Consider the following 14,633-nt stretch of genomic DNA (forward strand, 5'->3'; position numbering starts at 1 on the left):
CCTATGAGAAGGAGATGTGTATATGATATTCTTATGGGAATAGAAGTTATTTATTTTTTATAATAACTACCTATTCTCATAAATTAACAAATTAAAACCTAACATTTATTGAAAATACTACCTATTGTCACGATATTTTTCTACCTATTTTTTTCAATTTTATTTTTTAATTAGATAAATTTTAACTTTATTTATGAAATTACTAAATAATAATCAAACATGTTAATGAGAATAAAATTCTTAGATATATTATTTCGGAAAACATGATTTATGAGAATATAAAATTATACTATGAATCAAACACTACCATAAAAAAATTATACAATAATGTTAGTTGTTATTATTTAAAGATTACAAGACTAAAATTTAAAGTTATAAAAATTGAAATAAAAGAAACACATGGGGAAGGAGGTTAAATAGTGTATTAGTGAAATCTCTCATAAAAATTATTTTTGAAGCAAAAGTAATTTTGTTAAAGAATCATTACTTATTTTTGTTTTTTGTTTTTATCCGTTGGATTTGTATTAAAACATGTACTGGAACAATTTCAACTACCAAATAGACCACTCAATCAATTTGACACAAGTTTGAAATCTTTAACGAGAACAAAATCAAATTGCGGTATTAAAAAAAAAGAGGTATTATTTGTGGTAATTTTTAATTAGGATAAATAAACATTTTGGTTCATGAGAGTATGAAATGGTGCTAAAGTAATGTTTTTAAGATGAAAAATTTAAATTTAATCTAAATAAATCATGCCGACAATCTAATGACAAATTGATCATTTAATTTTATAACTTAATGTCAAATTAATTATTAAAAAAATATAAATTATTATCAAATTGATACTTGATTAACTTAATAATAAAATTGTTTCACAAATTTAATGATGAGACAAATCAATTGCACTCTTTATACATTACTAAAGTTAAATTTTTCCTTTTTCAAAAATCAATATCTCATCGGTTCATGTTTTTTGAAAAAAAAAGAATATTTACCCTTTTAATTATCATTACGATAATACTATTAACAAAATAAAGAACTATTTTTTTTAACTCAAAGGATCAAATAGCATATAAAAATAAGATAAATGATTAAAAATATATGATTTCACCTAAAACGAATAAAAAAATATTTTTAATTTTAAGCACAAAATAAATTTGTAAAAAGCATAAGTGAACTGAGTTCCCTTCCTAGAATAGCAGAGTATAGTAGCAGTAGCAGCAGCAGCAGCTTGTCGCGTGCGTGCCTCTCCGGCGAGGCCGTAACAATCCACAAACAACAAGCTTTTAAATTTCTCCTTCGTTTCGCTTCCAATGGCATCAAATAGCCATTCACCATCTCTCGAGATATTAGGTATCTATCGATTCAATCGTTTTTCTCTCTCTCTCTCATTTTCTCTCTAACTTTTGATTTCCGTTTCGTTCTCTCAGTTCGAGGACCAGAGGATTTCTCGCTCTGGACCGGACCCCCCTTCGCGAACGATCAACCAAGCGTCAAGCTCGAGAAAGTGAACTGCATCAATGCGAAGTTCAGCGACGACGGATCCAATCTCATGGTGACGAAATCGAACTCGCTGATTAGCGTGTACGATTGCAGCACTGCCAAGGAGATTAGGGTTTTTGAAGTGCCCAATGTCGTTGCTGCGGCCTTGTCACCCAAAGGAACTTACTTGCAAACCTTCCAGAAGCCTTCGGGGCCGCAGGAGAAGAATGTAACGCTGTGGAGCATCGAGACCGGTGCTGCGGTTTACCAGCAGTCGCAGAAGAACATGACGAAAGCCAATTGGTGTGTGATCATTTCGTTATTTGTGGAAACCAAAGTGTTCTTAGTTCTTACCAAATTTATGCTTCTGGTTAACATGACCTTGCTTCTGTTTAGATAACCTTGCCCGTTAAGGACCTGTTTGGGTAAACTTATCCAGAAGAACTTCTAGGAGAAGAAAATAAGAAGATAAAATGAAATAAGCTAATTTTAGCTTATTGATAAGCTCATTTCATTTTTTTCTTCTTCATAAGCTTACCCAAACTCGTAGGATGAAATAAGAAGGAAAAATGAAATAAGCTATTTTCATAAGCTAAAATTAGCTTATGCATAAGTTAAAATCAGTTTGTAGAGAAGCTAAAGGACAGAGCTTCTATAGATTAGTATAGGAGAAGGAAATAAGAAGGACAAAATGAAATTAGCTTTTTCCATAAGCTAAATTTAACTCATGCATAAGTTAAAATCAGTTTATGGAGAAGTTAAATGACAGTTATAGATTTGTATACACATGAGCTGATTTTAGCTTATAGGAGCAACTGATTTCATTTCACTTTTTTTAATTTTCTTTTCTTATAAGTGTTTATAGAGAAGTTTGTTTAAATAACTGTTACCGTGTCTGTCTGTTGTTCAGGCCTGCGATTCAGTTTAGTTCTGATGAAGCTACTGTGTGTCGGTTGGCCACTAATGAGGTACAATTTTTTGATACTGGGGATTTTTCGAAGGGAGTTGTCTGTCGGTTGAGAGTTCAGGGAGTTGCTGCTGCTGAGCTTTCTAGTTTACCGGGATCTCATGTAGCTGCATTTGTTCCAGAATCCAAGGTTTGTGTCTCTCAATTTAATTCTTATCGTGGAGGCTTAGTTCAGTTTTTTGCAAATAAATCAATGAATGGTAATTTGGTATTAGATAATTTGGCATGCTGTTTGTTAGGTTTTTAATATATGAAATATGAAATTCTATGAACTGCTGATACATAGAAGTTGAGTATTTGGAGGACAAGCATCTTTCATTTTCTTCTAAATTCTTGGCTGACAGAAAAATTGTAAATAGGGTATTTATATGTTGTATACTGTTATGTAATTACAATAATTAGGGTAATTGTAAAACTATACATGATATTTTCCACTGTGTCGTTAAGACATGGATTCCGATACATGTTTCTCATTTTTCTTCCTCTCTATAATTTTCAATAATTGGTGAACATTCAAAGAATGGAATTATTGATTATTGATTTTTTTTTGGGGGTTGTTAGATCAGATTGGTAGCCTATGAATGAATGACTGATGACTGTGTCTTATGAAAATATGTTGCCCTAAACACAGATCATATAATAGGAAATCTAATCTGAATTTCTTTGCATATGCAGTCTTCTTTGTTCATTATGTCTCATTAAATAAAGGTTTAAATTTCAGGTTTATGTCCTGTGTGGCAGGCATCTAGAAATAATGATTATTTATCACACCTTTTCAATTTTGATGGGAATATTATGAAGTTTTCTACCTTGTAGGGGATTCCTGCTAGTGTACAGATATTTGCTTGTGGAAATGCGTCTCAAAGTCAACCTGTTGCTCGACGTAGTTTTTTCCGATGTTCAACCACCCAACTTAAATGGAATCATGGCTCAACTGGGCTTCTAGTGGTGGTGCAGTCAGACGTTGACAAAACTAATCAGAGTTACTATGGAGAATCAAAATTATGCTATCTGACCACAGATGGGATGCATGAAGGACTTGTGCCTCTTCGTATGTTCTTGCTGCTACTAAAAGAACTGATAATTGGTTATATAATGTCTATAAGAAGGGTAATATTCTATTTTTTTAAACAAATTGGCAGGGAAAGATGGGCCCATTCATGATGCTCAGTGGTCATATTCTGGCCTGGAATTTGCTGTTGTATATGGGTGTATCCTTTTCTCTATGATATATACAATATGGATATAAATAGCATGCACTAAAGTTACCACTATTTGATATTTGCTGAAGATCTGCTAACATGGTATACTAGGCTAGGTAAGGTTTGATACGTTATACAGAACAGTACTTATGGTAAAGTCATGAACCCCATTTTGGCTGAAAAGCACATTTATTTTGAGATGATTTTATATTCATGATAGGAAATGCTTTCAAAAATACATTAGAGCTGCTTCTTTCTATCTTCTCTATTTGAAAAACCTAATCCCTCTTAAAATATGGTTTTTGATATGCCATAATATACCAAACTGGATTACATATTTTCTGCATACTTTTTGATGCCTTATGAGTTGTACATTTTTAAGAAGTCAGATGATGAGTAATTTATGTCCTCATTATATTAATCACTCTTTTAATGGTTTTTTTTATAGATCTCTTGAATGTTTCACTTTTCCTTAACTTGTTTTAGTTATGCCTGCTAAAGCAACTCTGTTTGACAAGAAGTGCAATCCTCTACTAGAGCTTGGAACTGGTCCTTACAACACTATTCGCTGGAACCCAAAAGGGAAATGTATCCTCTGCTGATGAATTGGCATTCTTTGTATTTAGTCAAATAAATTTTAAACACTTACCTGACATAAGATTTCTTTCTTTTCTTTCTCTTTTAAATTTTTAAAGGCCCTGTGGCCTGAGGGTTTTTGGTTGGGATTGGAAATTTGAAGTGGCTCTATATTCTTATGACATGAGCATCTAAATATGGGCTCCTTGATTGTTAGCTTCCAGTTTTGTGTTTGGCTGGCTTTGGTAACTTGCCTGGTGATATGGTATGTTCTGACTATTTGAATCATTATGCTCTGTTTTGATTTTTCCTTTCTGGTGGAAAAGATCTGATTGTAATGACTTATCTAGGGTTACTGATTAACCTTGTTGAAAAACAAATTATGACTTACAATCACTTTTAGAGTATAAGAATCACTTAAAATGTTATATTTTTTGTGCCTTTGGTCTTTAGTACTGAGTGAATTCCTTGTTCAATTTATTTTGAAGAAATAATCACTTGATTTTGATAGCTTCTCAGAAGAGCTTTGAAGGAAGTGATTATTTCCCAAAAATAGTGGTTCCCAACGATTCACGTAGCATTTTTTGTTAGTTATTAAAACAATAATTGAAGGAAATAAGAAATTGCAAGTATCTGCTGTACTTCCATGTCTCATGCTCAAATGCATGCAAGATTGCAAACACATGTTTCTTATGTGAACTTCATATGTGACAATTTGGAACCACTAACAGATTTCATATGTTTCGCACGTTTATGTGCTAGGTATTTTGGGATTACATAGATAAGAAACAACTTGGAGCCACTAAGGCTGAATGGTCTGTGACTAGTGAATGGTCTCCGGATGGGTGTTATTTCATGACAGCTACAACAGCTCCAAGGCTTCAAGTTGACAATGGGTATGTAATATTTGGTCATTAGCAGGATCTTGAATTACTCAATGCCTAAAAATATGCAATCTTCTACCCATGGGCACATTATTTTGTTGTTAAGTGTACAATGTCATCCTGATTTTCTGTTTCCACTTTCCATTGATTTGATTATAATTAGTCAATGATTACTTTGAACAACACTTATGGGCTTTTATAGGACGATAACTCAGATAATTTATAGAACATTTTACTGATTGTTATATTATATGTTGATTTCCACTTTTTTGGTGGTCATAGTCTTATTCACACATTTTTTTTTGTTATATTTTATTTTCTTGTATTGAAGGATCAAGATTTTTCACTACAATGGGTCATTATACTTCAAAAAGATGTTTGATAAATTGTACCAGGTCAGTGGTGTCTTAAACTTTTGCTGATTAATTGTTTCTTTGATCATTTTTCACAGATTTTATTGAATCGTATGCAAACTATTTGCAGGCTGATTGGAAACCAGAGTCACCCAGTAAGTTTGGTGATATTGCTGAATTAATTAAGTCTCTAAATTTGGTACAACTTGAAGATAAGAAACCATCAGGTTCGTTATGATGCTTATAAAATTTCATTTAGTTGAGTTATATTTTCTGCTCATTGAAGACCATGAACTAATTTCAGGTCAAGGACCACCAAAGTCAACCCAGACTTCTACAAAAGCCTCCTCTACCAACCCCCCAACACAAAAACCTGCTGCATATCGTCCTCCACATGCTAAGAATGCATCTGCTATTCAGGCAGAGGTACACAATGCAGAAACTATGCTGTCATTCTTTCTATTTTTAATTGTCAATATAATTTTTCAGCTATTAAGCATGGCATAGCATGTAGTCAAATTGTTCCAGTATATCTTTATGCATCTTGTCTTGAACCCTTGGAGCTGAGTTTCATTTTTTAGTTTATGTCTCTAATGATGCTAAAATGATTTGTATTTGCAGTTGTTTGGAGAGACTCCTGCAGAGTAAGTACCTTTCCTCCTCCCCCTTTTCCTTTCTTTTATTCTTAAGTTCTTATGATTTATATTCTGTTATTAATGACTATATTTGTTGATTAATTTAGACCACTGAGCAAGAATGCATTACGAAACAAGAAAAAGAGGGAAAAACAGAAGGAGAAAAAGGCTTCTGATGCCAGTTCTTCGTGATGGAATCAATGTTCTTCCTAATGCATTCTAAATTGCTTTTCGACTACTGCACTCGTGCACCTGAAAATTTGAGGCTTCAGGTTTTGCTTTACTAGGTTTTAATTGTATTATGTCCCTGGCAACCAACTTTGGGAAGTTTTGATTTGCTCAGATTTTGAGGTTGCTTGAAGTCGTGTTGTAGGTTTATGCTTTCAGCTGGGATATAAAAGGTGGGAGAAGATAAATCTCTTTCTCATGATAAAAGAAGTATTCATTGTAAGAGAAGTGAAATTATACGTAGGTCACAAACATTCTTTTGTTTCCGGTTGGGATATAAAAGGTGAGAGTAGAAGATAAATCTCTTTTCTCCTCCTGATAAAATATGTATTTGTTGTAAGATAAATGGAATTATAAGTAGGGTGCGCACACGCGTGTGTACGTACATGCACAAGATTATGTATAGACAAGACGTAATTTCTAGTACATACACACACGTGTGTACGTACACACGAGCACCAAAGTATGTATGGACAAGACAAAAGTATGTATGGACAAGACGTAATTTCTAATACATACATACAAAGTACAATAGTAAAAAACAAGGGCAAAACTTAAGTGTAGCTTTTAAGTTTTCTAGTGTTTCTCTTCAGAATTTGAGTCTCATCTCAATAATCCATGCAATAAAAGTTAACGGGAAAAGTTTTAATTTCCAGTTGAAATAAGTATTTATTGCAAGTGGAATCATAATAAGTAGGGTGCGCTCCCTTTTTTCCTTTAACACACGAGTACAAGACTAAAAATAAGGACAAATTTTGGGTTCAGTTAGTTTTTTTTTTTTTTTTTGACTAGTAATTCTTCAATCAATCTGAATTTTTATTAGATATTACATATATAAAGGTCAGCAAAATGTTGGTGTGAATCGTTAAGGTAAAATTTCAATTCGATTGAGATAAAGTGCAAAATATTTTAATACACAAGTTTTGTCCTACAATTAAAAAAGACTTAAATGTTTTTGTCCCTATAAATATGTTTTTTTTTTAATTTTAGTTCCTTTAAATTCTTTTGTTTGTTTTTAGTTCATGTAAGTGCATGTCTTTTCAATTTAGTTCTTGTAAGATTTTTTGATTTTTTCTTTATTTTTAAGTTTACTTTTTTTATTCATTTTGGTCCTTATAAGCACATATTTATGAAGACTAAAAATAAAAAAAATAAAATCTTAAAGAGACCAAAATTAAAATTGTGTAAACTGACAAGATGAAAAATGAATAAATTTCTTACCAGCATCAAAACTTAAAAAACCCAAATTTACTAAGACTAAAATGAATAAAAAAACTTAGATGTGATTTGCTTTTTATTTTCTGTTTTTATTTTTTGTTTTCATTTTCTAAAAGTTGTTTTCATTTTCAAAAGATTAGAATTTTAAAAACATGTTTGGTTTGACTTCTTGTTTTCTGCTTTCAAAAAATAAAAACACTGAAAATGTGTTTTCAAAAGAAAATGTATTTTTAGATTTGCTTAAAATTATATTTCTTGTCACCGCATTTTCATTTTACCTAAAATAAGGTTCCTGATTTCAACTGAAAACGAGATTTTATTGTTTTTAGTTTTTTGTTCGTTTGAGAAAAAATATTTTCACTGAAAATGTTTTCAAAAATCCAATCAAACACATTTTCATTACTTTTTTTCTATTTCCAGTAAAAATGAAAACAAAAAATAACCAAACCAAACACCCCCTTACATAAACTAAAATTGAAAAAATTTGAACTTCGGAAGACTAAAAACATTTAAATTTTAAAAATAAGCTTTGAAGTAAATCCAACAAAACTTATTATAAAGAATCACATGAACAAACCATAAAACCCTCATGCCTGATCTTCCATTGTTATTGGTTCGACTAACTTGTATACAATGAATAATATAAGAAACATTCTACCGGAGCACTCATCCTGGGACTGCACTTTCTCCTATATTATCTTACAAATCTATGGCATTCAAATTCCCTATTTAGCAGAAAGAACTAAGAAGGCTAGGATGAGCCATTAAAATTTACTTAAATCTCATGGTTAATACAAAAGAAATAAACCTCAAAAAATAAAAAATAAAGCTAACGTTAGTGCTATATAGAACTATTCACTGTGTAATTGTCATTCTTTCTCTAGTAGTCTCTTTTATTTTTTTAAGCTTCCTCTAGCGTCTCGTTGGTTGGCTCTGCTAAAGCCTAAAACTAGAACAGAACATTGAATGACAAATGATTCAAACAATAGTTTACTAAAATGGTATTCAGTTCTTGTATTTAATTTTTCGTTAAGAAAGATCTTAACGTATGTCTGTCAAAAAATGTTATTACTTTTTCTCTAACACGCTTAGTCAACGAAAAATCCAACACTATTATAATTTTCGCCTGTTAGAATTCATGTAAAGCTCATTCCAGCACTCTGGAACTCTTTTAGTGTCACTTACAAAGTTGACAAGTAAAATACTAAAACATTACTCTGAAAATACAGGATCAAAACTGGCAAAATTGCAAATAACTTAATATGCCATATATGCTTATCTCCCAAACAAACACCTACAGGCTATACTTTCGCCGAAGCAAACAAGATACTTCCATCTACGTATATGATTTAAAATTGGATAATTTTGGAAAGATATTGTAAAGCTAATAACAATATCAGCTCTTGAATCTGATGCTTCTACTGATAGCCGCATTAATTCCAGAGGATTCTCCACCATAAGGAGCAGTCGGCCTCTTGATACTCTGAACTTGCCCCTTGCGGTTCTTAACAGCCTTTTGATGCTTGAGCTGCACATTGGGATAGCAAGATAAAGACAAATGTCAAGCAAGAAAGACACCAGCTAACCAACACAATTTGAGGAGTTTGTTAACCCCAAAGAATAAATGCTTCTAGACAGAGTACCTTGTAATTCTTTCTGGGATTCTTTTTTGCCTTGTTGCGATTGCGGGTTAGTCCCCTATTCTTCTCAATCTACAGCATATTGGCAACAAGGTAAATGCTTGCAATTTTGTAAGAAATGATGAACAATTCAATTGAAAACCATAGTAGATTGAGCAAGAACCTGAGAAGAAATATGGCGCTTTCCTTCTACAATCTCTGGCAATGAAGAGACTGAAGTGTTCCTGCAACAGCAATCAATCTTTATTACCAAATTGAAGATGGTCGCAACAATAAAATTGAAATAGCCAAGTCATATTAAAGCATAATATATCCAGAACAAGTTACAAAAGAGCCAAAAGGCTAACAAAACTTCACCTTGAGTAAGTCTCAGCTTTTGCTGCAAGTTTTGCAGCTCGCAGTTGTTCCACTTGTTTGTAAAATTCATTTTCTGAGTCCCCACTTCCACCGTCATCCTCTTCATCGGTAACCTCATTAGGTCCAAGATCAGTCATCTGATCATCACCATCATCATCCTCAGTCCTAATTCCAGCACCAGCCAACACCCGAAGCTCGTGTTTCCTTCGCCTTTCACCAATATCATCTCTCTTTGGTAAATCATCATCACCAGAAACCACCTTACTCAAAAAAAGGATCAGTTAGATGTTTCAAAAGCAGGTGATATAAAGAGTGAATATTTTGTAGCCTAAAACAATGGAAAGATTTTATTTCTTTTGCATCATGAATAGCACAAACTGCAGATACTGTACAACCTTTTACACAAACAAAATGAACTAACATTGGCAGCAGGCCGGGTCATAGCTCAATAGTCAATCTAGAAGGGAGAAAGAGGGAAACTATTTCAAAAGTAGTGGGGCCCACTAGTACTATTTCTCACCTATTTCTACTCATCTCTTCTCTATTTCTCTTCAACCAAAACCTTTACTTTTCACTTTATTCCTCCCCTATTTCCACTCCCTTTTTATTTGCATCTACACTATTTCTCTCCTCTCTACCAAACAGGGCATAAGGGATCCAAGTCCTTCCATACAGTGGTTAAAATGACATTTTAAAGTAGCCTACAATGTGCACGCCACTATGAATTGCAAAGGGAATCAGACATCAAATTCATCGTGCAAAACTTTGAAGTTCAGTACCTTGGGCTTCTTCATATTTGCATTAAGGAATTGTGAAACTTGTTTTGAGCCATAACCATTAATCAATCTAGCTTCCCCATTGGCATCCATGGTATCATCATTAAAATCATCATATGTTTCGAGCTGGCTGTGAAATTTGTAAGTGGCTAATAAGTTCCAACATGCTTGAAACAAGTAGTGTAAAGGATAGAAGAGTGAAGCTATACCCATTAACTGGTCTCAAACGCTTTAATGCATTACTAGGCTTTGGAGCAATGGAGCTGTACAGACCCTTGTTTTTCAGTTTTTCCTCGAGGGAAGCTCTAACTTTTAGCATTTCCAAACTCTGTGCGCCAATGTGATCCTTCTGCCATGTTAAGGTTTATTTCAGTCAAATTAATAACCTTTTACACCAACAAAAATAAATCAAATATAAAGGTACACTCCCAGTATACTATATTGAGATTCAATAGAAACAAAGTAAAAGTAAAAAAGCATCACATGCCATGATCTATAATTTACCTGAGGTTTAACTTTTCTTGTTTTCTGTACACCATCCTTTGAGGATTCCAATTCTTGTATCTCAACTTGCTTGTTAGGCTGCATCAGTACATAAAAAAATGTTGACCATTGAGGACATTTTCTAAGGTTGCCATTTGGATGACAGATAAATATAAAAGCCAAGATTAACAAGTGATGAATACCACCACTGTTTCTTCTGTTGATTTGGCAGAGACAAGAGGCTGCTCTTGGTTTTTAACGATAGAATCATTTGTCGTTGGAGCGTTCTCAATATCTGAATTTAGTACTGTTTCTAACCCATTATTTTCTTTAAGAATGTCCTCAAGTTCAAATGGAAGTTTTGTGTCAAGTTGTTTTATCTGTTGAGAGAGGCACACATTAAAAAATTGCAAAAACCAAGGAAAACAAACTTCATCTCAAATCCAATATTTGTGTGCAATTGCACATCAATGGTGTAAATGTCAGCAGATAACTATGCACAGTTGATGACATCATGTTAGAGAGTTCATATTTCATACATTAATCTAGCATGAATTATACCAGTTTGTATACTGTGTAAGCAAGGCTACCAATATAGGTGTATGCAATATAATAAATCATCCAATATAAGCATACATATTTCCAATAAAGTTAGTTGAAACACTGATTATCTAACAAAACAGGACTAATGAAGCAATGTCATTGGCATATATTTTTACCCTTACATCTACTTCCAGGTTATTGCATTAATGGACAATCCTGTATACAAGAAAGCTAAGGCATGAATAAGTGATATTGGGGCTCTCCATCCGGCCAAAGCTCTTTATGTCACTATGCTAACCATATTCATAAGACAAATGATTTTGGAAACTAGATCCTTATAGTCACAGATATTTAGCTATTTTGAAAATAACAAAACCTGATCCAATAATTTCTTGATCTCTTCAAGGCGAGCTATTATGGGATGATCATGGACTGGCTGCCCTTCAGACTTGAGGAGAAGGAAGAACGTTATTGCTTGGCAATAGGACAGAAAAATAAGCTGCTTCAACTCAAAATAACGCACTTCTCCTTTCATAACTATTTCCCCCTTTTTAACCTTCACAAAAGATAAAAATAATGATAAAATCAAAGGAAAGCCTCTTTAGATATATTATTGATAGATATAAATTGATTGACTCTACTCCTATACAAAATAAGCATTTTTTTTTTATATTTATACAGGCCAAACTCTTTTTACATGGTTTGCATGACCATGGATCAGGGAAAAAAGAAAAACCACAAGAGGAACAACCTTGCTTAAAAATGGGTTAATTTCACATTCGAGTTGTCTGTGCACCTCATTTAGTTCTGACAACCAATCAACTAATTCTGGAGCAGACCTGCAAGGAGAAGATAGTCACTAGTCAAGAAGAAGCATAGGACAATGACAGCATTGACATAGACTTAAGATAAAGACAACATCCTAACCTATATAAAACATTCTTTTCTAATGTCAGATATTAAGCTAAAGCAATGCATGAAAAGGTAACATCATAATTTATAACTCATAATCAATAGGCTTAAAGATAAAGACAACATCCTAACCTGTATAAAGCATTCATTTGCTCCTCCTTTGACAAAGCATTCAGTTCATCAACAGTGAAAATTATATCTCTATCCAGTGATTTTATTGCTTCGTTTCCTTTATCAGACACATCCTGTAAAGATATACAAGTTTACTACAAGTTTGATGACAGATACCATACCTCTATACCTCAAAATATATGCCTTCACCATATGTTGAATTTCCCTATTATTCCTTCCACCATTATGTTTTTCCTCTAGTAATATGGAAATTGACCACACTTGGCAATGAACCAATGAGATAATCAGCAGCACTAACCTTCAAAGTTAATTTTTCGTTATCTTTGTCTTCACTTATATCCACAAGGTCATAGTCTTCCATTGTTAAGGATTTTGCCTTCTCCCTTTGTATTTGTAATGCCAATTCTTCCTCTTCTTTTGGGGCCTCATCATCACTTGATTGTATCTTAAACCAAAATTTTACAATTACTTAACAGAAACAATAAAATGCACCAGAAAAATCTACAAATTAATGGTTTACATATGGAAACATTTTTTTTTTCATGTGTACTCACCTCAAAATTTCGATTCTCAGCACCGTGTGAGAATTTTTTCCCACCTAATGTAAGTTTATAATCTTCCTCATCATCAACATCATGCATTTCATCATCTCCTCCACCAAACTTTGCCCGTAAATATTTCCTTTGCCTAATCACTAAGCACAGCATATACATAGGTTTAGTGAAACTACATCTCTTGAATAAATTACACTTCAAAAATTTGCACAAGTAACAAAGGCATATTTTAGGAAGATTTTTTTTCATAAGCCTAAACTATAAATACATGCTTAAAAACTGAGAATTTCAACAAACACAGCAGGAATGCATAATGTACAATACGATTTAGCTAAATTTTTGTCACCAACATGGGAACATATGATTCCATTTATTTCTATAAATTATCTACAACTATTTAAGTCCAAGTTTTCACTAATTTTTGCTTGATTTAAGACTAACTAACCATTTTCAAACCAGCCATAAGGTTTGATAAAAACAGATTCATTATAGACTGTGCTATGTACAAAAATATATACTAACAAATGGAAGACTTGTAAATTTGTGTCGTTCTAGTTGCTATTTCAAAAACAAGTATAAAGATTAATGATAACCTTGAAGTTATTTAAGGTCAACTGCATATGGCTGAATAAACATCAATAGAAGTTGTAACAAAAAAGGACCGTTTAACATTCAGATTTCAAAAATACCAGTATATCTATCCATTCAGGAAATGGAGCAAAGTACACAGAAGAGCATGCATTGTGATTCAATATCATGGTACAGCAGTCTCTTTGACTACAGCACTTGGATAGGAATGATACATTTGCATAAAAAAGATATATACACTTTGTCTTGACTAATAACCTCAATTATATATGTATATCTATATCTATATCAAATATAAAATATCATACTTACTCTTCGCCACATCGTCATCCCCATCATCATCATCATCATCTTCGTCATCCTCATCCTCATCCTCATCTTCATCAACATCCTTCAACAGATATTTGTAAGAAAAAAAAATGAGACAAAATATACAAATGAAATAAAAATTGTCATCAACAGTCCTGTTCCAATTGTCAAGCAAACAAATTAAACATAAAGATTTAATGTTTCAAGTTTCATTGAGTCAAACAAAAGGATTTACAATATTAAAAAAAATAAGCAATGAATGAGCTTATAAGTTATAGTAACCAAAACCTGAACATCAAAAATAGGGAGCTCCTCGTCTTCCGATTCTTCAGCATCATCATTAATGTCAAGGGGGACAATGTCCCTCTGCTTATGAACTGCAAAACCCAAAGCATCACACAAGTGAGTAACCAGCAAGCAAAAATCATAAGAATCAAAAGTATAACAAATCAAAATGCTGGTCACAGTAAAAAAAAAATCACATAAATAATTATAACTGGAGGGAAAAGAAAAGAATAATAAAAAGGAAGAAAATAGATTTACAGGCATCAATTTCGTCGTCCATGTCGTCACTGGAATAAGTAGCATGACGAGAACTTGTTTTACTTTTAGAGCTTTTGGTATCTTTCTTCTGATAATTTGTACTTCTTTTCTTCCCCATCCTGTGTTCTCTGTTCTTCACCACCAAACCCTAGAACTGCACCTTTGTCTCTTCACACTCACGAGTCTCGCACCAGTGCAGTGAGGGCGCGAAAGGTGAGGGTTTAAGGCCAGAGAATGGGAAAACCTAG

At 32.9% G+C, this 14,633-nt stretch overlaps 2 protein-coding genes across 6 annotated transcripts; one reads left to right on the forward strand and one right to left on the reverse strand.

Annotated features, from left to right (window-relative positions):
* Nucleotides 1-1,180: 1,180 nt before the first annotated feature.
* On the forward strand, nucleotides 1,181-6,842 carry LOC114419646 (eukaryotic translation initiation factor 2A-like). The gene is made up of 13 exons (XM_028385382.1): nucleotides 1,181-1,356; nucleotides 1,434-1,788; nucleotides 2,396-2,582; nucleotides 3,269-3,503; nucleotides 3,595-3,663; nucleotides 4,141-4,242; nucleotides 4,455-4,495; nucleotides 4,993-5,126; nucleotides 5,446-5,509; nucleotides 5,598-5,694; nucleotides 5,772-5,893; nucleotides 6,089-6,111; nucleotides 6,210-6,842. The coding sequence occupies exons 1-13, from the start codon at nucleotides 1,317-1,319 to the stop codon at nucleotides 6,292-6,294; spliced, it is 1,554 nt and encodes a 517-aa protein (XP_028241183.1). The 5' UTR covers nucleotides 1,181-1,316; the 3' UTR covers nucleotides 6,295-6,842.
* Nucleotides 6,843-8,640: 1,798 nt separating this feature from the next.
* On the reverse strand, nucleotides 8,641-14,633 carry LOC114419647 (something about silencing protein 10-like). Of its 5 annotated transcripts, none has more exons than XM_028385387.1 (16): nucleotides 14,386-14,633; nucleotides 14,131-14,219; nucleotides 13,846-13,924; nucleotides 12,946-13,085; nucleotides 12,690-12,836; nucleotides 12,392-12,504; nucleotides 12,099-12,186; nucleotides 11,724-11,903; nucleotides 11,014-11,184; nucleotides 10,826-10,903; nucleotides 10,531-10,670; nucleotides 10,325-10,451; nucleotides 9,546-9,805; nucleotides 9,352-9,412; nucleotides 9,192-9,260; nucleotides 8,641-9,076 (listed from the first exon to the last, which is right to left on the reverse strand). In XM_028385387.1, the coding sequence occupies exons 1-16, from the start codon at nucleotides 14,501-14,503 to the stop codon at nucleotides 8,945-8,947; spliced, it is 1,992 nt and encodes a 663-aa protein (XP_028241188.1). In that variant the 5' UTR covers nucleotides 14,504-14,633; the 3' UTR covers nucleotides 8,641-8,944. The 5 variants fall into 5 exon arrangements, with proteins under 5 accessions (XP_028241188.1, XP_028241189.1, XP_028241186.1 ...); XM_028385388.1 differs by having other exon boundaries at nucleotides 10,531-10,667; nucleotides 11,011-11,184; XM_028385385.1 differs by having other exon boundaries at nucleotides 11,011-11,184.

The sequence above is a fragment of the Glycine soja genome, chromosome 7 (assembly GCF_004193775.1).
Source record: "Glycine soja cultivar W05 chromosome 7, ASM419377v2, whole genome shotgun sequence".
Lineage (NCBI taxonomy): Eukaryota > Viridiplantae > Streptophyta > Magnoliopsida > Fabales > Fabaceae > Glycine > Glycine soja.